A 25,179-nucleotide genomic window follows, 5' to 3' on the forward strand; every position below is an offset into this window, starting at 1 on the left:
ACTTCAATTCATTTCAATTTAACCCCCTGAAGTAGGGTTATGAACACGTCTTCATTTTCAGTAACCCATTGTCATAAAGAATCAGTAGAACAGTGCCTGAATTTAGAAGTCAATACCTTTTAACAAGGGCGGTCATCTCATTTTCAAAATCACATAAATAAGACCTTATGCCTGCCACTACCTGCATTGTACCAAAATAGTATGGAATTGTTTAAAATTCTACAACTCCAGCAAGACATGAGAAAAATTAAGGTATTTATTTACAGGTAGAGTTTTACTTTTGAGTCAGTTACCTTTTAAATATTTATTCAGAATGTATTGCAAGCCATAAAAAACAGTTTCTTCGTATTTCACTTTCCTTAATTTGGAATTTTCCGTCTTCTTTTCACGACATTCGAAGTAGGAGTATACTTTGCTTGTGTTAGGTGGATATTGCTTGTAGTGTGTAACCTACATTAAGAAAAACTTCAGTAAGTTCTTGAAACAACACTACAAAAAAGAGAAATCAAAAGTCATTGGGCAATATCAGGGTTTCCAGCAGAGCTCTTTGTTAAAGCTTACAGTAACTCCAACTTTTCTGGACTATTCTCTGTTCACACTCTACAGTCAGCAAGTCTTTGGGGGATTTCCCACTTCTTCAATTTTCAGTTCAGAGGTCTGTCTCCTTTATCTTACTCTCTGCTTCCGTAACAGGCCTTTTTCCCCAGTAACCTTCACGGCCAGCTCTCAAACCTCTGCTTTGACTAACTGGGAAGGACAGCGGCTGGGGTTTTAGGAGCAGCACAGGGCACTGACCTACCCAGTCAGTTTTCACCCCACTGTGCTTTGGCCAAGCCCAAGAGCTGCAGGAAGCACAGAGCTGTCTGCCACTACCAACGTGAAGTTCTCTGCTTGTAGCTGAAGCGTTGAAGGCTATAATCACGTAATTCAAATGAAAGCCCTCAAGGCTCAAGAAGGCACCGACAATGGCACCTACCCAAGCGTCCCATTATCCACGAGCAGAGTGCATTTCTCAAGCTCAGATAATGTTAAAGCCAGCTTACAAACCTGTTAGTGCTGGTAATGCTGTTACGAGATCTGCTTGAGGTTTGTGCCTCCCCTTTTGTACTTTTTTCCAATTTCTGTAAAAGTTCACATTTGGCATAGAGGAAGCACGGAAAGTTGAAGTCCGAAAGCGTGTATCACATGGAAATTGGTCACACGAACATATCCAGGTAAGCTGGATTCAGCCACACCAGCTTTTATTAGCTACTGGTAATTAATAAACCTACCCAAGAATTTACTTAGGGTAATGGGCCGTTTGAAACAGCTGCACTTTAAACATTAGCAACTTAAATCTGCAAAATTGTTACCTACTAGTATGTAAAAAGCAAACCTCATGTAAAGCCTCTAATTCCATATTTCACACACACAGAAAAAAGAGTGATGTAAATCTGATACTGTAAATTTGAATGTTGAAATTACAGGATACATAAATCAGCTTAAAGCATACCCAGAGGTGAAGCATCAACATTTTTCTAAAATTATTAAGGAAAGTCTGTGAACAAGTCTATACGTTCCATAAGAGAAAACCATTCCTACAGCAGAGTAAAGTGCCATCACACCTCAGAACAAAACTTGAGAAAGGCATGAAATACGTCTGGATTTTTCTGAAATGTCCACATTTACAGGCTCAGCTATGAGTTATACTTGCTGCAACTTCTTACTCCAAACCATCCTAAAAAGTGTCCTTTTCAATATCACACTGAACTGGAAAAAGGTTAGTTTAACATCGTCCTGTCTTCTTAGAATGTACCTCTGACACTTTCAAAATAAAACATTTGAAAGTTTCCCTTACCTGTATTGCTAAAACTGTCTATTAAAGGATTTAAAATCATTTTTTTTCCCCTCTTAAATGTCATTTCTATTTAGTATTTCACTCAGCTTGGATAGTGACCTAGACTGCTCAATTGCACCTTCTGGTCCTCCTATACCAGCAGTTGTGTTTGGGTTTCCAATGCTGCAAGGGAACGGTCAAATAACCAGAAGGTCAATTTTCTGATCTTCCCATTATCTTTACTCGTATGGAATTTTCGAGGCCAGTCAAATAAAACCCACGCTTGTCACTGCAAGCTGGCTGCCTTCACTTCAAGCAAGGCACCGCAGAGCAGAGACACTGAACGGAGCACAACCCGCTCTGTTCCGATTCCACAGCCGCTCCAAAGGGAGAATGCCTACTGCTGATCATGTCAAACCCACGTCAAAAACTGCCCGGCAGATTTGGTTTCTAGCTATTAGGAAAAGTCTCGCCCCACAAACTATACCATGCCCGGTCCCAGTTCTAGGCAGAACTCCCAACAAAGTGAATCCCAGTGCCAGCCCAGGCAGTTCTGCTCACCCCATAACCACACGCACAAAACCACAACCACGCAACAATCCAAAAAACCTACTACGGAGCAGTCTAACGCAATACGCTGTTTGACACGTCTTCCTAACTAACCTGAGTATGGACACCCACACAATCCCCTTACATGAAAAATTTTGTTCTTTTTTGTGACCGCATACGGGACAGGATTTTAAGCTGGGGCTTTTCATTTGATTATATCGCTTGGGAACTCTGGTTAACTTCATTTTCATTCTCCCTCCTATTTGCATGCTACAGCTTCATGCTTTCAGAAACACTCGACAGAGCCCACCAGCTTCAAATGCACAGAGCCAGCGTTCCAGGAACGATTCCCCAAACCAATACCTGAATTCCTTGAATATGATCTGGAACAAAACGATGTAGTGCTGTTTTACCCACGATGGTAAAAAGGTAAAAAAAAACAACAATAACAAAAAAAAACAACAACGGAACAAAGCTACATCCACATGAGACTGCCTAATCAAGTCTCTCTAACAAAGTTTAATTATCCAAGTTACAAAGGCAGGTTGCTGAAGTTAGCACCTACATTATAATGAAAACTTGCATGACCCTCAGCTACCAGCTTAAAAAAAAAAACACAACTCTGTCTTTTGCTGTTCCAAGGCATCTCCTCCAGCTAAACATTTCTCTCTGTCAATGGGTTACAGGCCCCAGATTCACTTAAGGTGCGCAGTGCACACGCTGAGCTGGTGCCACGCTTCCCTGGTGCATTTCAATGCAGTTTTCCTCATGGACTTCCCATTCTAGCTGTGCTTTGAAGCATGATCCCAAAACGTGGTGCTCTGGCTGTAGACTGGAAGTTGCTGAAACCCAGCTGGAAAGCCCAACAACCCAATTTATCCTTTATGGAGCACGCCTGGGGAAACAGCTCCTTCAGACTACCTTGCTGGCAGTTTCAACCTAAGAAAAAATATACTCAAGTTCCTCAAACAGTAAATCACGGGTTTAAATAATTTTTCTGACTTTGGATTAGATCTTAACCTGAAAATATATAACCGCTAGCATCCAGAAATGTTATTTGCAAGGATGAAAACCTAGATAAAAATTGCTTATGAAAGAAATGTCAGTTTATCAATTAAATTTCATCAAGTACTTGAAAGATAATTTATTTTCCAACGGTTATATGTGTAAGACTTAATTCTATTCTTCACATACTAGAATCTATTTGGACAGTGAAAAATACACACCCCTGGCAATTAAGATATTTCACATCTAAGCAATCTTCACCTTTGTAATCTTAAATAACTTGTGCTTTTCTTTGATGCTTTACAAAGCTATTGGTTTTAGCTACAAAAATCAAAACACCCACTGGGTGTCTGCAAGGATCTCACAGACTTCTCGGTATTAAAAGGCACAAGCACAGCATGAAAGGACCAAATCTTCCAGCCACTGCTTACTCCAGGTGTGCGAGAAGCCAACCACGAGAGCCATTTCCCCTGTTCTTGATGGGTTTAGCTGGAGCTGCAGATCTCTGGATCCACTCCCAACCCTCCATGTCCCTGCTGTGCTAAGTCACGGTGTCACTCGGCGCCTCCAGCACGCATCCATCAGCCAAAGGGCACTCGTCCGGCCCCAGCTCTGCCTGCAAGCTACTAGGCAGGGCACAAAAGGTGCCCAGAAGGCACATCTGCCTAATAAGCATCACTGCAGCTCTGACCAGTAGCAGGGATTTCTGGATGTCTAGGAGGTAGGAAAATAATACCCACCCACCAGAGTGATGGGCAGGCACTTGGGTAACGTAGTCCAATGTCTGGGGTAAAAAAATAAATGAAATATGAGGAAGGATCAAGCCCTAGGGAGCAGGAACGCTCACAGAAGAGACAGAGCGCCAGTGGAAAACGAATCAAAACAAACTCCACAACCAACCACACAAAACCAAACAGGACTACAAGGCGCTTGCACAAGGAAAAGTACACTTTGAAAAACGCCAGAACTGCCCTTGTTGTCAGATGATGTTTTGCTTCTTTCTGTACTCTACATAAGAGTAGAAAAAACAATCTGTGACAATGGGTGGCATTTGAAATATGTTTTACGTGACTTACAGCATTGATAAACCCATGCTTTCGGGTAGGGGATGACAGAAGCTGGACCTGTACAGGCAGGCTCTCAATAAGCAGAAGTGACTAGAAACTCAATAAGAAACCCCCTTTTCTACAGAAACAAACAAAAACCAAACCAAAATCCCAGTAGTGGACTAAGCAACCCCTTACCAAAAAAAAAAAAAAAAAAAAAAAAAAAAAAAAAAAAAAAAACACAGAACTCCAAAATATCTTCTAAGGCCTTTTGGTACTTAGTTCAAGACTGTGGTTCAGGTTTTGTCTACTCCAAGTCTGACAACCAGCCATCTCCAACAAGGGTATATACTATGACTGAGATAGAGCACCTATCCTCCAGTTGGGATAGCTCCTTATCAAATTTAATCCAAGAAAAGGCGCATGCTGGGCAAAGAATACCTCTGTAAGGACTTCATCTATGCAGCTAAATCTAGTCAGCCATTTGAGAGGAACACACAGCACAAATCAGATTTAGGTCAGGCATCCAAGAAAACACCCAATATTAAAAGTTAGATTTTAAGAGAAATGAATTAACAGGTACTCATAACAAAACAGGGAGAACTGAGGCAAAAGATGTATTAATTTTTTTTTTTTGTAGGCTAGATGATAAACCCTTTGTAGTAACAGCTTGTGTTTACAAGCTTTGATGTACTAGAGTTTGCAGTGAAACTACTTTAAAAAGGTTGTTTATGTCTATACACATCAACCATTTGAGAACAGGAGGGAAACCAGGTCTGATCTAAGTACAGGAGTCAGGTGTGGCCAAATTCTCCAGCGGTGGCTTATTCCTGGTGTTCAGCAAGTTGTAACCACAAACCATCAGAAAGATGCCTCTGAGCCCTGCCTGCAGCAAAGAAAACAAAACGCAGAACATCTACCAGCAGGGTCAGGCCTGTACTGTAACTCCACGAGAGATAAGATAACGCCAGCTCAACCAAGAAGGTACTTGAACTTTCTGGAGTTAGTTGAAAAATATTGCAGAATAGGTACAGAACAGCCCAGCTACTGAAACCAAGGCAGAAACACAGAGCGTCAGGTAGAAAACAAGGGAGAATCAGGGAGAAAATAAGCCTGAAGGAGCGTGGTCCTGGAAGCTAGTAGATGGGCTGCTCAGCTGGGGCACTTCAGGATCTGCAGAAAGTTATTAGGGCACAAATTAGGGCTTGCTCACTGCACTACAAGCCTCGTTCATACACCAAAATGGGCCATATCCACGCCAGCATAGGCAAGAATTGTTTTAAGTGACAAAAAGGAGAGCCGAAGTTGCGGGATGAGGTGTCAGAACAGCTTGTTGAACTAACTTGTACTGGAAGAGATGTGTTTGGGGGATCCTCGCCCCCACATACAACCCGCTGAGAGAGATAACTTTACTGCAGTGGGGCTCCGGGCATTTCTGCTGGAGAGACTTCGAGGAAAGACTTGTAAGACCCACACTAGTGCTGGTACTACTTACCAGTTAAAAACCTCGTGTAGGGAGAGGGAGGCCACAATTTGGAAGACCACTTCACCTAACCCTTCATCGGGTTCAACCCACGGAGTGGTTCAAAGCAAAGCTTGCCAATAACCTTTGGGGAAAACACGGTTAACAACAGAGGAAGCGAACCAGGACTTGGGAACAAAGGAAAAGCTTTATCAAATATACCTCACTGGGATGAGACATAACTAACAGCAGTTATTGCTGACCCTCTTTGGGAAGAAAAAACCTGTGACTAGCAATTAGATTCAACAAGGATGCTTTTGCAGCTTCCAAAGCAGTCACGAAAGGAACATGTACCATAAACAAAAGTAGAAATGAAAACCAAACCCAAAGTTGGTGTGGTTAAACAATAAACTTATCTGAACACAAAAGGCAATCACAGAAGAACCAACCTTTAAGAAGTTAACAAAAAGAGCATTCGACAGTAGTAGGTTAAGTGCAAGATGCTTGCGAGCAAGCATAAAAAACCCAAATACTAATAGTCAAGTACAATCTTCTTATTTTGATCATATATGAGCTTCAAATTACCGTAAGAAAATAGCCTTAGAGAGACCCCAGATGACATGACGTGGCACAAGTGTAGCAAACACAGATTAAGGCAGCGTTTAAGTGAGAATATTGGGGTACCTGCTCTTACGGATAAGGAGGAGAAACTAGTTCAGGTTATGACCAAGACTGAAAGCTGATTCTGTACCACTTTTAATGTCTCTGTAATCTGGTTCATCCATCATCTCTTACTTACAGGTTGACAAATAAGAGGATGAGAGGTGAGCAAGAAACAGTTAACAGATCAGCCAATACTATGAAAAGTAAGGGGAGCACATTCACACAACCAAACTTCTATGGAAGCTGCTCATAACAGCAAGAGATGCTCTAAGTGACCACATTCACATTCATCTAAAAAACAAGGTCAAGCGTAAGCACTGTAACTAAATGTATTCTAAAATGCTCAAATAAAAAAAAAAACGTTTAAAAAGGTAACACTTTACAACAGATTTCTTTACCTCCCAAAATTCCGGTGGTTTGCATCCAAGATTATCATAACAAAGATGACAAAACACCCTATGTTTGCTGTTTACACATTTGAGTAGTCCTCTGTAGCATTTCACATACTGCTACAAGTTTCCTGATCCTTAAACATAAAGACGACGCATTCAACTTTCTGAGAATGAAAGCTGCAATGACTCGGTAAAGGTGTACTTCCCATTCATTTAAAAACTGTCCGAATCCTGTCCTGTTGCAGCGTTCCCTTGTAGCGATGACGGCTTGGGGGCTGGGACACCACCACGTGGCTGTGAATCAAAACTTGGAGGATAACAGCCCCTGACAGAGCAAAGGCTGCTTCCTACGAGGAATGCCAGCCCAGAAGTTTCCGATGCCTGCCACTGCCAAAATTACAGGAGGTAACAAAACAGATTTGCACCCCTACCAACAGGTTTTTATTAGAATCATAGAATCATAGCTTATCTCGAGTTGGAAGGGACCCACAAGGATCACTGAGTCCAACTCCTATCAATTACAATAAATACATATACATGTATGTGCCACAGAGAAGAATAATTTGCCGTCGCTGAGTACTGATCAAACCCAATAAGCTGAAGGATACTCATGACTCTTCCTCGCATACCTACAGCCTTCTAAATAAAGCACATGCAGCCTGCCAGAGCCTGAGAATAAACACACACTGGTGTGAAATGCTTCACAAGCGCTCTTCTACATCCACGCAGAGCGTAAGAAGTCAGTCGCAATGACAAATTATTAAGATGCAACATGGAAGACGGACAGAGTTAAGCAAAAATCTTTAAGCTGCCTCGGAGCATCCCGAAAGAGAAACAGATCTCATTTACAGTCCCGATGGCAAGTCGGCTCCTCCTATGGAGTAATTGCATCGCAGCTTGTTAGAGCTATCAGCTTAATTACAAACCATCCCAAGCAGCAGTCAGGCAGCCCACTGGTAAGAACAACAGAAGGTATCACTGCTTTAGCAAACGAGGCTCCTGCCTCCCTCCGGCAGCCTTTCCCCTCGCTCCTCACGCTCTCCGGGCCAGGCCCACAGCTCTGCCAAGCTGCCCCCCAGGACGGTCTCAGATAGGGATTCCCTGGAAGATTTGATGCCTGTACACAAACAAATAAATGTGGGATAAACAGAGCACTGGGAATCAAAGAGGAAGGAAAGAGGGGCAGCGTGTCTGCAGCACCAAATGGATGAGGAGGATGAGAACGGATGAAGGACGTGGGACCTTTCGTTGGGAAGCACCATGAGTGAGCAAACCTGTCAGAGAGGGGCATGAGAAAGGCAGAGCCACAGGGAGGAACCGTACAGCCCTGCTGGGAGGAAGGGCGACGTTAGGGCACACTAACCCCTGATAAAAAGGAGGAAAAAAAAAAAAGAAGAAAAACCAGACTGAGAAACTTCCTGGTATAGACAGAACAAGACAGCATGCAGTATGTTTGCATGAGGAACCATGAACTTCAAGGAGTTTGCTGATAGCCCCACCTGCAGCTCTCAGACTAGCAACGAGGATCTTGACTTCACGTGCTGGTCTTTTTCAGCAACATCGGGTCACCAGCAGAAAGCTTCACTGCTAAAAGGCTCATCTCTGTGTTGGACTTCAGCACAAAGCAGTTCCCCAAATAACTCTGCGTGGGTGAATTTCTTCAAAGTCTTGTGACCCAAAGAATTAAAAAATGCATTTTTACTTATACTTTTACTTGTTTAGCAAGATGCGTACACACCATACCAGATGCCCACGCCCAGACCTAGAGGGGACGGCACAGAATACCCAGCACACGGGGAGTTGTACTCCTGGGGGACTTGGAGAAGCTTAAGAATATCCAAGTACTGAAGGAGGAAAAAAAAATAATCTGATGTAAAAACATTTATATTGTTATTGGGGCTAGAGATAAACTAGGCAATCTGAAACCTTATCTCAAAATCATGGAGCACTTGCACAGATCTGTAAACCTCGTTCATAGTGGAAGCTGAGTACTGGGTTCAGGGAGTAGAAAGTCTGAAATTCACCTGCTGGGAATGACTCCTACCCAGGAAAACAGAGCACACGAGAATTAAGTACGATACTGAAACTGGGTGTTTGATAATCTTCTGTGACTTGAGATGAAATGTCCTGTGACACACACCCAGGCAGGAAAGCAGTTTGGGAGGGAGGAGGTTAGATCAGCCGTCAGTGGAAAAATCTTTGCCCACCAAATTACTTTGTTTTATGCTACTTGTTCCTGGGTTTTGACAGGCACTTAAACCAGTCACCAATTTTCTCGCCATCCCAAATTTTCCATTGTAGCAACACAGAAGTGGGACATTGGAGCCAACGCTGTCCTGCCTCAAACTAATGAGTTGTGACAGATACGAGCTGGAGACACCACAACTTGTTACTCATGGACAGCTGCCTAAGCTGGGGCTGTACTGGCTGGGACACTGCACAGTTTGTCCCCGAGCTGTTTATTTTCATGTGGCTTTTGCCACCGCCATTAGTTCGTATGGATCTGCGTCGGGATCACCGAGCAAACTTCCCAACACAGCTACGTGTTCTGCCTCACGGTTTGATTGTTGCGTGTTGCACATAAACAGATGCTGCGATTGTGGATAAAGCAGAAATATTGGAAAAAAAAAAAAGAACACAACATCAACTCTCAATTTTGTTCTAATTGCTAATCAGAGCACTTGGTAACTCCTGTAAGAAGTCTGGTGTTGTAGACTACCAGCTATTTTAGCGCGATTGTTACTGAAAGTGCTTCCACTAAGCGTGCTTCATTGATTAGGAAATGACAGTATCATCCAGGGAGAAGGTAAGTGATGCTTGCTCCCGTTACCTAACAAGATAAAAGAAGCTACTTGTAAAAGCATTATTTAACAATATTGGAGCTTTTGAGACTTGGAACAAAGTATATGGGAAGATAAACAATTTGAATGGCCCTAACAAAGCAAAGCAGGCAACTCCAACTGCTTTTGATACAGTATGAAATGCTCCTAATTGCCACAGACAACTTCATCCAAATTAAATTTGAACTAGGAAAAACTCAGGCCTTTACTTGACTCCTTTAGGATTTCTACCGCTCATGGACTGTTACTAAATCATCCTGCCTATAAAACAGCAAATGAGACAGAAATAAATGTCGTCTGTCATCCCAGTTCTCCTCACTAATACTAATCCTTGACCAGATGCAGTGAATTTAAGAGTAGCGGCACGTTAGAATTAAAATAGATGCTGTTTAAACCCATGCCTACAGCATTTGGCGTGATTCGTCTCGAACATGGAAGAGAAGGGGCTCTTCCACATTTGAATTAAGGTTAACAATGAACACTAAGCGCGGTTCTTAAAGAGCACCGGTGCCAGATTAAGCCCTGAATGAAAGCAGCTCCACAAGCCCTCAGCGAGATGCCCTGAGATTGTATCAGCATCCTGCAGGCTTCCAGCTCACCTTCCTGCGAACAGCGGCAGCAGGGGGCACGAATTGCAGAAGCGTGCCCCCCACGAGCGGACAAACCTTTAAGGGACTACAATAAAGTAAGGAGCGGTACTGTCGTTGCGCTTAGTGCCCCAGCAGCCCCTCTGAATTACAATTCCGCTCCTGAAGGGAAAAAAAAAGTTAAGTTTTTTCAGTCTAGGTGATGAGGGAGCGCGGGTAGGACCGGGCTCGGGGTCTCACAGGCCCAGCGTTGAGGGGCTGTAGGGTCAGCCCCGAGCAGCGCAGGGCTGGGGCCTGGCCGCTCTCACCTCCCGACGCGCTGACGGCGCTTTGGGGTCAAAAATGACGGAATCGGGGAGCCGCGCGAAGGAGGGCAGCGGGGCGCGCGGCTCCCCAGCGGCTCCCCAGAGGGGCAGCCCCGGACCCTCAACGTACGGGGCCGGGTGCCGGTGCCGCAGGGCACGCCCGGCTCCCCGCCGGATACGAAACCGCCCGCACCCGCCGCGCTTTCGCTTCCCCGAGCCCTGCGCCCGCCGCGGCCCACACGTGCTCGGGGCACCGGCCCCGGGACGGAACCAACAACCCCCCCGCGGGGCCGCCCTGCCCCGCTAACGGTCACCGGGGGGGGGGGGGGGGGGGCAACGGTTCCCCCCCGGGGGAAGGGCCCCGCTCGGCTCTGCCCGGCTCGGTGCCCCGCCCGGTGCCGGAGGTGCCCCCCCGCCGCCCCCCACGCACCTTGTAGGAGTCGGTGGCGAGCAGGATGTTGAACTCGGCCCCCGCCGCCGCGCACTCCATGGCGCCGGGCCCCGGCACGGCACGGCACGGCTCGGCTCGGGGGGCGAGGCGCGGGCACGGCGCGGCGCGGGCACGGCGCGGACTGGGCTGCGCCGCCGCTCCGCCAGGGGAGGGGGGCGGGCACGGGAGCGCTGCGGGCGGGGCCTCGGCGCGGCGCTCCCCGCGCGCTGATTGGCCCCGCCGCGAGGCCGCCGGGGGCGGGGCCCCGAGGCGAGGGCGCGGGGGGCAGGGGGCGGGCGGCTCGCCATTGGGCGAGGGGAAAGGCGGGCGGGGGGGGGGCGGGGGGGCGTGACGCGGGGGCGCCGCGCGGTCGCTTGGGAGGGGCTGGTGACGTCAGCGCGCGGCCCGCGCGCGCGCTCCCCGGATCGGCGGCGGGGGCGCGCGCGGCGGGGGCGCGCTGAGGGGAGGGGATGGGGGGGGGGGGCTCCGCTTTCCTCCTGCCCCAGTTCCTGCTGGGCTTTCCCGGCAGGGGGGTGGCTGGAAGCGAAGGGCGAGCTTCCCTCCTCTCCCTGCCCCTCGGGCTCCTGCACGGCGACATTTCCCGGCAGCGAAGGGGAAATCCTCACTTATGTTCAGAAAATAACAGTGCATGCTAATCAAAAACGAATTCATTAGATCAGTCCTTTTAATTGCAAAAAGTCAGACCCATGCTACAGGGCTCCTTTTTTAAAACCCTGACGTTCCTGGCTGCAGAGCGCTGCTGCTGGACCTCCGAGCCTTCAGTACCACAATTAATGATGATGTGCTCAGACGGAATTTTTAATTGTCAGCATCTTCCCACTCCTCCTGCTGGCTTCTTCTTGTGTCTTACGGCGTGCCAGAACCTGAAGAATGGCTTAATTTAGCTCTCGTGAGCGTATCTGAAGCCGTATCTGCACTGAAATATTGTAAAGTCAGGGCGTCAGAGTATTAATAGGGAATAGTATTATGCTGAACAGAGCCGCATTAAATCACGCGTTGCTGGTTAAGGGAACATATTTTATATCTGGGAAAAAAATAAATGCTCCTGCGGCAGTGGGAGTATAGTTAAATGGGGGAAGAGGGGTGATCCTCGGGACCTCAAACACCTGATGTCTGTGCTGTATTTGCCATGTTATCCGTGAACCTGACTTCGGGCTGATCATCTGGCTTATTGAAACAAGGATTTGTAATTTACATGGGGCGTAACTTCTCGTTTCAGATGGCACCCCATAAGGAAATACTGTCCTTCAATTTAAATGCACGTTCAGCTAAATCGGTTCTGACACCGTTTAGCCTACCGACGGAGCTGGGCATCTTCACTAATTATCTTTTAACATTTTCCTTTGACATACGAGATGCTATTAGAGGTACTCATTTTAGGTATTTTTAATAAACAGAGCCCTAATGGTGGGTTTAATAAAGCCATATTAATCCAGGGACGTGTTTTTCTCCCCGGGGATTTCTGATGAGAAGTGATATTCTTCATAGTAGAAGTGTCCAGTCAGCATTTTATGTATATGAAGTCTATAATGTAGCCCGCTGCTGCAGTTGGAGGAAAGCTCTCCTGCAAATGCGTTCTCAGGTTGATGTATTGGGAGGTGTGTAAGGACAGCCAAATTAAGATGGAGATTAGATCATATCACTTTGGTCACTATTGCAAAACTGGGTATTTAATTCCTCTAGCTGTGAGAGTCGTGTCACAGCTGCACAGAAGATCCGCGTGACTGAAATTTCTGCACACACCATGGCTATGCACACAGTGTGAATTTTTCACCTGAAGAATTTCTGGTTAGTTTGGTAATTCTGAGCCCAGACCAATCCCTTGTGCTCTGTTTATCTTGGTGGTAATTCCAAAGCATATCAATGAACTAAATGTCAGCATTATCATGGAATCGTGGAATAATTAAGGTTGGAAAAGCCCTCCAAGATCACCTGGTCCAACCACCTCCCTACCACCAATGTCGCCCACTAAACCCTGTCCCTAAGCACCACGTCCAACCTCTCCTTGAACACCCCCAGGGACGGTGACTCCACCACCTCCCTGGACAACCCGTCCCAGTGCCTGACTGCTCTTTCTGAGAAGAAATGTCTCCTCATTTCCAGCCTGAACCTCCCCTGGCACAACTTGAGGCCATTCCCTCCAGTCCTGTCACTGGTTACCTGTGAGAAGAGGCCGACCCCCAGCTCCCCACAGCTTCCTTTCAGGCAGTTGCAGAGAGCAATGAGGTCTCCCCTGAGCCTCCTCTTCTCCAGACTAAACAACCCGAGGTCCCTCAGCAGCTCCTCACAGGACTTGTGCTCCAGGCCCTTCACCAGCTTCGTAGCCCTTCTCTGGACATGCTCCAGGGCCTTGACGTCCTTCTGGCAGTGAGGGGCCCAAAACAGAGCACAGTACTCAAGGTGTGGCCTCACCAGAGCCGAGTACAGACTATCTTTAAATACTGATCATTTCTGCTCAAATATGCAGGCAAAAGAACAGAGTTCTAGCTGCCCTGCTTTGTGCTTTAGGTTTTGTATGGGTGCAGCTTATAATGGTTGGCACCAAATGCCTCTGTGTCTGACAGACAGGTTGGAATTGCTGGATGGTGTCAGACGTCTGTGTCTCTCCACCTCAGTGCATACCACTGTTCATTTTGGAGCTATAAGGAAAAGAGTGGAGCCTGGAGACTTTTTTTTTTTCAAGACTAAGTCTGCTAAATCTCCTTTTATCCTTCCTAAACCTTCCCACCCTACACCACTCTGCAGTGCTCCCTCTGTGTTCTCGAGGCATTTTTTCACCGTGGATGGGGCTCCGGAGTTAATCAGCGCACAACTGGCTAAGATGTTAGTGCCATCTAAGTAGATTTCATTAGGCTTGAGAATTTTATTCTTATTGCTAAACAGTATCCATCAATAGTCTTTTTAAATAGAATTGCAATCACAAGGAATCATGGAGAGGTAGATTATTTTTTATAGAAGTGAATAAAAGAAAATCCTGACACATCACTTTAAATCATAGTCAGTGAATGAAGGAAGCACTAGTGTTTCTCCCTTGTAGTTTATCAAAGGCTTGTGTAGAAGCCTCATTAAATCATAACTCAAAGTACTCTTTAAAAATTCTGTGTTATGCAGGCTGTATAAATTACTGAACGTAATGTGTATGAAAATAAGAGGAATGCGCTATAGGACAAGGTTAAATACAGTGCAAGGCTCTGTTTACAGGAGATGGCAGAGCCTTTTGGTGGGCAGCCACACTAGATTTTATGTAATTTGATGTTTAGATCTTTTGTCTCTCTCTGTATGTATATGTGTGTGTGTGTATACACAAACTAATATTCTGTTAAAATACTGCTTGGTGGTCTGTCTGCTGAAGTTCCTGTTCAGTCCATGGCGTAGCATCTTTTTTTTCTGAACTGCAGCCTACCAAGAGGTGTTTATATGACCGCAGGACCTGGGGCAGCAAGATTCACGTCTCAGGATAACCAGCCTTCAAATGGTTATCGGGCTTTGTGGTTCCACATGTGGATCACAGAAAGTCAGGTTTTCTATATACCTTCCTAAGAGCTCCATCTCACTGTTAGGTCTTATCTTTGGAAGCAGATGTATGTCTTTCAGCTGGGGGCTGGATTGCTAGCCTTCCAGATATGCTGCCAGGCCTCTTGCCTTGGTTTTTGGAAGAGGTGATTTTCAGGTTCATAAGGCTAACCTCATTTCAGGTTATGATTATGCCTTTATTCAGCACATGAATATTTATTTCTTAACATGCAATGCATAACCCGTACTGAGGTTTTTGCTAGTTCTTCAGGGAGTAAAAGTTCAATCACTTTACTGCCCAGAGTAATGTGAAGGTGACATGACTTGAAAATGCTGCCACACAGATGTATGAATGCCACAGGATCCCCTGAAGTTTCTGAAGGTACTGAGATACTTGTCTGCTTCTGCATAGTCACTGTGGATCCACCACAGTCTGGCAGCTTTGGCTGAGTCCTGAGGCTCCCTCCACAACAGGCCGCTCAGGTGTCTCTGCCCTTTTTTGCCACTGCTCAAGATTCCTCACAAGTTAAGTGTTGTGCATGGATATTTGAGTGCATCTGCCTAGAACCAGCTTGGATCAAGACAGACCTTCCTGAGCCGGAGCTTGCTGGACCTGATGTCTCTCCATGAGTAAAGTTTCCTGTGCTGCACGTCTGAGTCTTCCTGATTTTGTAGTGTGGTTCAGATATACAGTGAATGGAGCTAGCTCGGTCAGTAAAGCTTACTCATCACATCCCAGATCACGTAAAAACGGCGCAGCCACTTCCAGATCTGAAACGACACTGAACGCTGTTTAACCTTGTTTGTGCAGCGCTGTACCTGAGCCGATGAACTTTGTATTAATAACCTCTGAGCTATACCGAGTCTGTCTATGGCACAATGTGCACCTGAAATCACCCTCCACAGCTAGTTAAATGTTATCTGTGGACTGTGGGAGGAAGGAAGGTAGCTGTCATGAATATTAGACTGGATCACCTGTGCTTTGCCGACACGTCAAGGTTCCCAAACATCCGAACAGCTCAGTTTCTTTTTCTTTTAAATCAAGTAAGCACAGAGTATTTTCTTTGCCTCCCAAACCAAATTTCCTCCACTTCATTAGAGTGCCCTGAGGCTCAGCTCGGGCAAATAGAGTTCATGTTAATTAATGCGTCTGGCTTTTACAGGAAGAAGAGTGAACTATTTCCAGTAAATTTATTTCAGGATTCAGAAATACTTCTAAACAGTTTCTTCAGCATTGTTTGGCCGATGGAGAATTTGTGCTGTTATGGTACAGTGTGAAGATTTTACAGTCATTTCTGTAGAATAACATTTGTAATTTAATCACTTTTTACTGCTCTGGAGTAAAACAATAAATTGTAAGTCCTCTGGAGCTGAGACCACTTCTAGTTCTGTGTTTGTTTGTTGCCTAATGTGGTGAGGACTGATTCAAACGAGAGCCTCTGCATTTCCACAATAGCAGCAACTGCAGTGTCCATGGAGTGTGACTGAGTTTTGTACGGTTTGGAGGGACAAGAGACCTCAAACAAAGCTATTCTTTTGTTGTGTATTTGAAAGAACCATTTTCAAAGAGAGTGAGCTGTCCAGTTGTGTGTCCAGGTAAGAATACATGGTTGACAACACCCAATGCGCCGTTGTGTTAGCAAAACATGCAAAGTTCAGCCGCTCTGCCACAGATATATCTGACCGCCAAAGGACAGTTGTCAGGTTTAGAAAGCCCAGAGATGACTTCTCAGTGATCCAGGTCTCCATGCTCATTCTAGCAAGGTGAAGGTTATATTTCTCTTTATTTTAGTTCTACATACTCAGGAAAAAAAAACCTGTATTACCTTAGAAACTCTGATTCCCCAAAATTTCTGGTTTTGTTGTATTGGCAACATGGAAGATTATATGTACGTGGTGATCACCCGGTTTCTGTAACATTCACGCTGGTTTTTCAGAAACACGAGATAAATCAACACATTTGTAAAATACAGGAGACAGCCCTGACACTTACCATTGTGCTTTAACCTGTCAGTTGTAGGAGTGGCGGTTTCACAGCTGGTGACATCAACCAGTCTCCTCACATGAACTTCAGCCTTGAACTGGGGTCGTGTTAACATACTCAGACACTTTCTGCTTAGGCATGATCCCGTAACAGGCAGCACTTCTCCAGTCAGTAGTCCAAGCTACCACTGATTTCAGTGAGCTCAAGATCTTGCATACTGTTTCTTTAAAGAGAAAAAATAATGAATAATTTATTTCTGCTCTCTAGAAGAATGGTATGGAGGGCAAGCAGTACTGAGCAGAGAGTATTCTGGCAAAAAATATCACAAGGCTACAAAATTTGTTGCACTGCATGTTTAAAGAAATGTGTGATTTTTTTTTTCTTGCACCCTTTCTAAATGGGAACAAGATCTCGCTCCTACTGTTCCTGAGGAGTGCAAATATTTAGATTATAAAGGGACCAGGACTGAGCCCCAAGTGATGTCCATTTTCATAACAGCTCATCACAGGCTTTAGGATTTGGCTATGGGAAAAATTAAAGCCCTTTCACGCAGTCAGCAAGGATATTTGTACCTGTGGCTGGAGCTGAGATACTGCATACGGATGCAGGGCTGTTCTGCTAAGTCATCCTAGCTCTAGGTGAGCAAGCCCTGCATGCGGATGCAGAATCATTTCTGCTCACTCAGTGCTGGTGCATTTGAACTGCTGCTGGCTGTGCCATGGCTTGTGCTTCTCCTGTGCAGACGTGGAAAGCAGGGAAAAAAATAAAAGAGGTGGAAATTGTCTAAGAAAATACCTTCAAATCAGGGAATTTGAAATTGAAATAATGGAAATTGATATTCGGGTTTGCATTCTGTTGCTTCTGAAGGTAACAGTGAAGGAAAACAGAGGAATTTAGAATAATAGCCTAAACCCATAACCTGCAAAAACCACCTTGTGTGCTTAAATTTAGGGTGTTAGTGGATTTACTGACTTGCGCAGGATTAAAGTCAGCACGTTTGGTGAATAATCGCAGAAGTGATGAAGTAGCGTGTGACTGTGTGCACGCTTTTGTGGAGCTGGGGATCTTCCTTTCTGATGTCCCAGACAGAAATGATCTTGGCAAAAAAGTTATTTTTTAAAAAAACAGCGCTCTTACACAATATTTGCACTGGCACGGGACGCTGTGCTTCACAAGATCTCTATTGACTGGTTTATGCAAAACGCAGTCACTGGAGCAGCAGACAGGGCTCCCAGCACACTGCTCACAGACTTTAGGGTATAGATTAGACATAGGTCTCTTCTGCTCCCTTTCAGACCCAATCCATCTTCCATTCTCTCTACAGCAGACAACCTTGAGCAGGTTGGCAGGCAGCCTGGGCTCCCCTGGCCAGGAAGCTCTGCTGGAGGGCACACACACGCTGGGAGCAGCGGCCTCTTTCTGCTGGGCTGTCATTTAAATGGGTGGGCAGTTTTCAGCTCTCGCTCTCTGCGAAGGAAAAGATTGCAGCTGCATTTTGCAAAGACCTTAATCCCATTAGCGTGCATGAAGCGTGGCCTAGAAATGCTCGCTGGATGCAAGCAGAGGGATGTTATCTGAGGATTCTGGCAGGCTGAGGTGCCGGGGCAGCTGCGGGTGTGCACAGAAGCGAACTGCCCAGCACCAGAAAAGTCTTTGGGCTAAACAGAAAGGCACCTACTACGTTATAGACAGCTGCACAGTTTTCTATGAATGCTACTTTTGGATTTAGGTCTTTTTTTTTTTTCTTTTTCCTATTAAATTCTACTTTACTCACCTTTGTCCTAATTTTCCTTTAGGACTGTGTTTAAACATGAAATCAAAAATGGAGATGAGAGACTGCTGTGTGGCAGGAGGAGATAGGGATGCAGGTTGTGCATTGATTTCTGATCAATACATGCCAGATTGATGCATTCTCTGATTCTGTAAATAAATAAAAAAACAATCACCGTATTACCTCAAATTATGAGGAGCTACAAGAGGTGCTGAGCAGTGGAAAGGAAGGAAAAGCTGCCTGAGCCCAGGAGGAAGAGAGATGGCAACCATGCTATGTAACAGCTTGTGCTGCATCGGGAATCAATGCGGGATCCCAGTTTGAGCAATGTTATTTGGACTGCACCTTCCCAACAAGTACCTGTAGGGTCTGGCTTTTCCTTTTCACTTTGGCAACGTTTGGAGAGTTAGTCAATCCGATAAATTGCACGGAGCTGAATTACAGCATGGCCCCCTGCACACGGTATTTTCTTGCCAGCTTCTCTTCTCACCCTGGTTTGCCAAGCTCCCTGAACTCAGTTCCTGCCTACAGTCTCGTTTCTTCCTCAGTGCTCTCAAGAAATGAACCAAATAATTAAAAAACACCCCTGAAATCCCATTCGTTTATAGCTAGTCCTTCCTCTGGGATCATTAGCAAGGTGACTTTTAATATTTATGTTTCTGTAGATTAGATCCTGAGATCTCCAAGTGAGTAGAAACAGGCGTGAGGTTTTAGACTGCTGATTTTAGAGGCAGGAGTTATGTGTCAAACCAGCAGTGAGGTTATTGCTTGGGATGAAGCAATGATCAGCTCTCTGGCAGTATTATTTTTTAGACATGGAAATGGGATAATCTTTACCACCAAATTTAAAAGTCAGGTCTCTAGCTGACCAGGTAGCAAGCAATATTCATTCCACAAATGTTTCGGGTATCGTGATCCAACAAACCCAGTGAGGTGAGTCGTTGGCTTATGACAATCCTTGGTGTCAAATGAAATGTGAAACTTTCTATAGCTGCTGTTAATTTTACTCTATTGAATCAGTCCCTTCCTTATATTTTCATCTTCTCATTCATTTTCTCTATGTAAAGCACCCCCTTTCCTGCTTCTGGCACACTTTCTTTCTTCTTGCTGGGAAGGCAGAAGGTTTCTGATATCTGATCTATTTTTTCTCTGCAGTTATCTCCTTCTGTGGTCTACATAGTACTCTTTTCTCTCTTTTATAACTTGATCATAGTAGTGGAAATTAATCCATATTCCTTTTAAGAGGATTTATATCTGTTTCACCTTACATTTCTCAGTGGTTTTGCATTATCCACTCAACTAACTCCTACTGTCACAAAGATCTTCCATTTGATAACAACTTGATTCCAATTAAAAGGTTTGCATTTGTGAGGCTTTCAAGATTTACATTACAATGGCCTGATAAATATTGTACATCAGTTAATCCCAATGGTTTCTTTTATAGAGAATGGAAACTGGAGCGGGTGGGGGAATATCTGAGTATGTAGCTCAAGAAACAGCGTTCTATTTGATGCTGAACTACTAAAGAGTCAAAACTTCTCCTCCTCAAGGGAAATACACAGAGAACGGTGAGGGATAAACTATCTAGGCTGGAGCAATGGAAAAGAGTGGGTGTGAAATTAAAGACTGAAAATAGATCATCTAGAAGACAACAATGAGAGTATATATGTAGAAGAAATGGTCAGTGATCCTTGGTTATGCAAACACCACTGGAGTAATCTTCCCCACCCCTCTGATGAGTCATAGCTATGGGGAGGTTCTCAGCAGCTCCACTAAATCAGGAATCTTGATTTATGTTTTGATTCACATTTTCGTACATGGGTGTTTTGGCTGCTGACTATCCACCTTAGCATCTATTCTAGTAGATCAACTTTCCAAGAGATGTACCTGGGATTATTTTGTATGGTGTGTAAGGTAGGGTCAGGGCAAGGAGGACTGCTGTGAATTTCCAGTCTCACAAGGGTGATATGGGAGCTCCAGATACAATCAGGATGAGGTATGGTTCTAGATTCAGACCTGGGACTTAGAAGATATTCCTGGATGCAACGGTGTACTAAATAGTCTCGAAAACTGCATTATTTTGATCTGGGTAGAGAGGACATGCATCAGAAAGGGAAGAAAAAAAAAAAGAAAAAAAAGTGAGCTGAATTCTTGGCAAATCTCTAGCCCATTTCTTTTACCACCGTTGCCTGATGGATATCAGGCAACTCACTTCAACTCTCTGTGATAATTCATAGAACTGTCCAGGTTGAAAGGGACCTCTGAAGATCTCTAGTCTGGCCTGCTGCTCAGAGCAGGTGAATGTGGAATTCAGACCACATTCCTCAGGGCTTTATCATGTCAGGTCTTGAAAATTTCCAAGGACAGAGGTTCCCCAGTCTTTCTGGACAATTTGTTTCAATGCTTCATTATCTTCCCAGTAATTATTTTCCCCTTATATCCATCTAGAACCTCCTGTTTCAATCTTGTAGGCACTGGAAGGCTGCTATTAGGTGCTCCCTAAATCCTTCTCTAGGCTAAAAAAGCTCAGCCTTACCTCACAGGGTATGAGTGATCTGATCATGTTGGATAAGACGAGATTTCTCAAGAGGTACTTGCCTCAATCCTCTTCCAGCGAGAAAGAAGTTCTTCTCCTTTGCTCCTACTTCTAGACACAGTGGCCTGGGAGACCTTGCTGGTGATGACTGAGGCGAAGGAAGCACTGAGTACTTCAGCCTTATCTGTGCCCACGGTCAGTAAATCACCCATCCCATTCACTAATGAAGCAGTAGAAGCTCTTGTTGCACTTGATGTCCCTCACAAGTTTCAACTCTGTCTTTCCTGACTTCATCCTTGAGCTCCTGAGTGATGTTTTAATTTTCCTTTGTCTGTCCTTCTGTCCGTCCGTCCATCCATCCAAACATGCCAGAATTCTGCTGGTATAACTTATCTCATAATGTCTCTATGATTCAAGTGATGTCATTGCTCTGTATCCAAATGTGGAGCCTTGCTGCTCCTGTTTGTTTCTCTGACTGCATATGTTTGTGTATAGGCATCTGAGGTGGCCCCTTTACATCTGTTTTATCCTTCCCAAGGGCTTTCTTGCTCCCATCAGCTTGTCCCATGTACTTACCAACCTGACCTCCCTTGCTTAACTGCAAGCTATTATCACTGTTCTCTGGTGTATCATTTAAAGTCTTCTTTACCAGCTGGCAGGCCTGCTGCCTATTTCTTCCCTGTAACATGAGGGTGGTTGTATTTTTCTGTCTTACAGGCATGTCATAATGATAGATACATGAAAAAATTTTGAGCAGAGCTGGTGAAAACAGAAATATCTGCCTTGTGGAAAATTTGTGTGTGATGAAAAATATTTGTTAGAAACAAAGGTAGAAATGTCAGTATTTGATGTGGAGGGATTTCTTAATAATTTTTTAACATAAATACAAATATTTTGTTAAAAACAGACTTTTAAAATGTTGAAATTGGAGCAGAGAGCTCAGCTTCCAGATACCCACTTCAGCTGCAGTGCACAACCTGGATGCTCTGCCTGGAGCCCCAGAAAGATGAAGTGAAGTAGCAGACTGGAAGCCCTGGGAAGACTGTATGAACCTGGAAGCTTCAGACTCGGCAGCTGCAGGGTTTCTGGGGTCCTCACTTTGTGCTGGAGCACCAAAAAAAGTTGGGTCTTCCATGCCTTCGGGGGTTCCTGGAAGTCCAAGCATGCTCTTGCAAAATAATAAATCAGTTGGCAGCAAGCAAGAAAAGGTTTTATTTGAACTTCTCTTTAATAAATGTAATAATAATAACTATTTAAAGCTTGCATGTATTTATGAGCTCTGTTGGTTCTAGCTACTCAGTGGCTCATACCTGTTAAATCAGAAAACTCCCCAACCAGTTGCTCAGACAATACAGTACTGAGGGACTGTAACCATACAGATCTGAGTAATTCCAGGCTTGGTGGGCAGCTGGAGGCATTTTGTGAGCTCTGTGATGAACAGTTAGCTCACTGCACCTGCCCTAACTTCCTTGTGGAGGTTACAGCAAAGGCTGTTGGCAACACAATAAATGGTGATCTCTGTCACCACAGGCAGAGGTTGTGGAAGACTTGAATGTTAAGCCAGCACGGGAGGAAGACGACTACCATGTGGGGCATGAATCAGCTGTTCCCCTTTTACTGTGTACAGGCAATAACCTCACAAAGATAATTACTTCTTTTCTTGATGGGTGCAATGAGCTGACTGGAAGACCCATCAGATCAGGGCGTGTAGTGTGCAAATGCATGCCTGAAGAACACTTTTGAAGGACACTATAAGCAATGTAAATACCTTTGGCTAATTGCTGTAGTTACTACTTCCTCTGATTGTTGTAGTTCATGTGAAAGTAAATCAGAGTTATTCTAGTTCAGGAAGTGAGCTCAAGATGGTGGGACGAGTCTGTACAAGCAGCACATACTGAAATCTTTCTCCATGTAGATATTTCTGTTTACTTTTTGAGAAAGATTTAGAAGTCTGTAAATTCATCATAAGGAGCCAAGAACTTACAATATTTCTTTGAACACTACTGTGAATTACTCATGAATAAAAGATTATGTTGTATTTTATCTTCTATAAAATTTCTGATCATCTTCGGGGCTATCTAGAAAACCATAGTGAATTCCTGCATTGATTTAATGCTCTTGCTTATAGGTGACTAGGGAAAACCTGAACTTCACTTAACATTTTCTGAGCAACACCTAGCAGTTATCACAGAAGCAGCAGGATTGAAGTGCTTTAATCTTCTACAGCTCAGGTCTGCGTGGCTCTACCTTGAACTTTGTGGCAATCAAGCAAATACAGACAGTCCAGTTCTTAAGGGCACTACTGGAGCATAAGCTTTTACTCCTTTCATACATTCTAATTACATACACTTTGCTGTGTGAATAGGAAAGGTTAAGAAGAGTCAAATTAAAATACTTTGGCCTTGCTTCACTCTCTGTTACATTGATATAAATGAAGCATAAGCATATTAAATTCAGTAGTGGTTGCTGCTATGTAAAACTGGTGTAATCATTACAGAATTTGGCAAATTTAAGTTGAAATTTCCTTCCCTTATGGTTTAAGTAAAATATATTATCGCATGTGAACTCTGATTCAACAAAGGCAAAACACTTAATTAGTGCAGCATTTCAATCCCCCCCCCCCCCGTTTTTTTTCTGATCCACACACAATTTGGTTAAATCATAACAATTAAGTCCTTCAAAGATCAACAGAGACCTGTACCAATAACATAATTCTTTTTACATACTTGATAAAGCAAAGATGATGAAGGGCCTAAAGGGCAGGATGTATGAGGAGCAGCTGAGGTCCCTGGGTTTGTTCAGCCCAGAGCAGAGCAGGCCGAGGGGAGGCCTCATGGCGGCCTGCAGCTCCCTCACGAGGGGAGCGGAGGGGCAGGCGCTGAGCTCTGCTCTCTGGGGACAGCGACAGGACCCGAGGGAACGGCATGGAGCTGGGACAGGGGAGGGTCAGGCTGGGGGTTAGGGAAAGGTTCTGCACCCAGAGGGTGGTCGGGCACTGGGACAGGCTCCCCAGGGAAGTGAGCCTGCCGGAGTTCAAGACGTGTTTGGACAACACTCTCAGACACATGGTCTGATTTTGGGTGGACCTGCGTGGAGCCAGGGGTTGGACTGAATGATCCTTGTGGGTCACTTCCAACTCGGGATACTCTATGATTCTATTATTCTATGTCTTTGAAATAATAAATGAAATTGCTGTATTTCACATTAGTGTGACTGTATATCAAATCAAGACTGTTAAATTAAATCTGATTAAGCTCCCAAGGGCTGGGTTTGTCAGTATTAAAAGCACCAGCAGGAACAGTTGTAGATTCTTACCTTCAACGGACTATCAGTGGACAAGATGAGAGGTATACTCCCTTATTAAAATGGACTGCGTTTTTACTTTACAAGTATCAGTCACTGATTGTTTATGCAATATTCACCAAGTCGTGCATTAAAGAATGAAAATAAAAGTGTCCACATCACTATATTGTCATGTAAAAATTGTTGGAAGGTTTTGTTAATGCCCTCAATGCAGTCAGATATTGGAAAACATCTCTAATGGAAACTTGGTTACACATGCATTCCTTGGTAAATGCCTTTTTATGTACAACACACAGATTTCTTTTTTTTTCTTATTCTTTTTTTTTTTTTTCCCCTGCAGGATCTGAAATTTAACATTTTTCTGTCTCTTGCTGCAGCCAGATCAGAAACCCAAAGAGATCTGAGATGAAATAATTTATACTTTGATTTATTTGTGGCTTTATTATATTACAGAATCTTACAGATTTTTTACACATAAGAACATTAATCCAGCATTCAGAATAAATTTCTCATCTCTTCAGCTTATTTGGAATAAGGGTCTTCAGGTTATTTTTCATATGTTGTCAGACACTGCTGTGTGGTTTTGAAATGTCACAGCAATTCAGGGAGAGAGTATTTCCAAATATATGAGAGATTTTGATCAATAAGATGGCAGTCAAAAAGAATATGTTTTGTACTTCAACATCAGTCTACCCTTTTAAGATCTTAGAGCCCTTTGAACATTGAAGGAAAGAAGCCTATAAAATATACCAAGTAGGCAGCATTATCTTCATTTAACAAATTGGGAAACTAAAGCATACAGAATTGTAACCATTTTTTAAATGTCCACTGATTTTTTTGGGAGGCAAAGATTTTGTCCCAGGCTCTGGGTTCAGAACAGTTTCTAGTATTTAATTATGTTTAGCCCTGATTTCTATTCCACGTATTCACCTGGTAGAGTTTTTTTGTTGTACCTT

At 44.3% G+C, this 25,179-nt stretch overlaps 1 protein-coding gene and 1 long non-coding RNA gene across 2 annotated transcripts in view; both read right to left on the bottom strand.

Annotated features, from left to right (window-relative positions):
• NAMPT (nicotinamide phosphoribosyltransferase) overlaps positions 1–11,258 on the bottom strand; it is a 30,862-nt gene extending 19,604 nt beyond the window's left edge. Inside the window, exons 1-2 of the mRNA XM_066989697.1 lie at positions 11,096–11,258; positions 294–450 (exon numbers count right to left, since the gene is read on the bottom strand). Of these exons, the coding sequence (XP_066845798.1) occupies positions 294–450; positions 11,096–11,155 (217 nt within the window). The 5' untranslated portion in view covers positions 11,156–11,258. The remainder of the gene's footprint in view (positions 1–293; positions 451–11,095) is intronic.
• A 1,523-nt stretch (positions 11,259–12,781) lies between these two features.
• Positions 12,782–23,923, bottom strand: LOC125183302 (uncharacterized). Its single transcript, XR_007165098.2, has 3 exons — positions 23,647–23,923; positions 18,388–18,533; positions 12,782–16,836 (listed from the first exon to the last, which is right to left on the bottom strand). It is a non-coding gene; the product is annotated as an uncharacterized lncRNA (long non-coding RNA).
• Between the last annotated feature and the right edge of the window lie 1,256 nt (positions 23,924–25,179).

The sequence above is a fragment of the Anser cygnoides genome, chromosome 1, assembly GCF_040182565.1.
Source record: "Anser cygnoides isolate HZ-2024a breed goose chromosome 1, Taihu_goose_T2T_genome, whole genome shotgun sequence".
Lineage (NCBI taxonomy): Eukaryota > Metazoa > Chordata > Aves > Anseriformes > Anatidae > Anser > Anser cygnoides.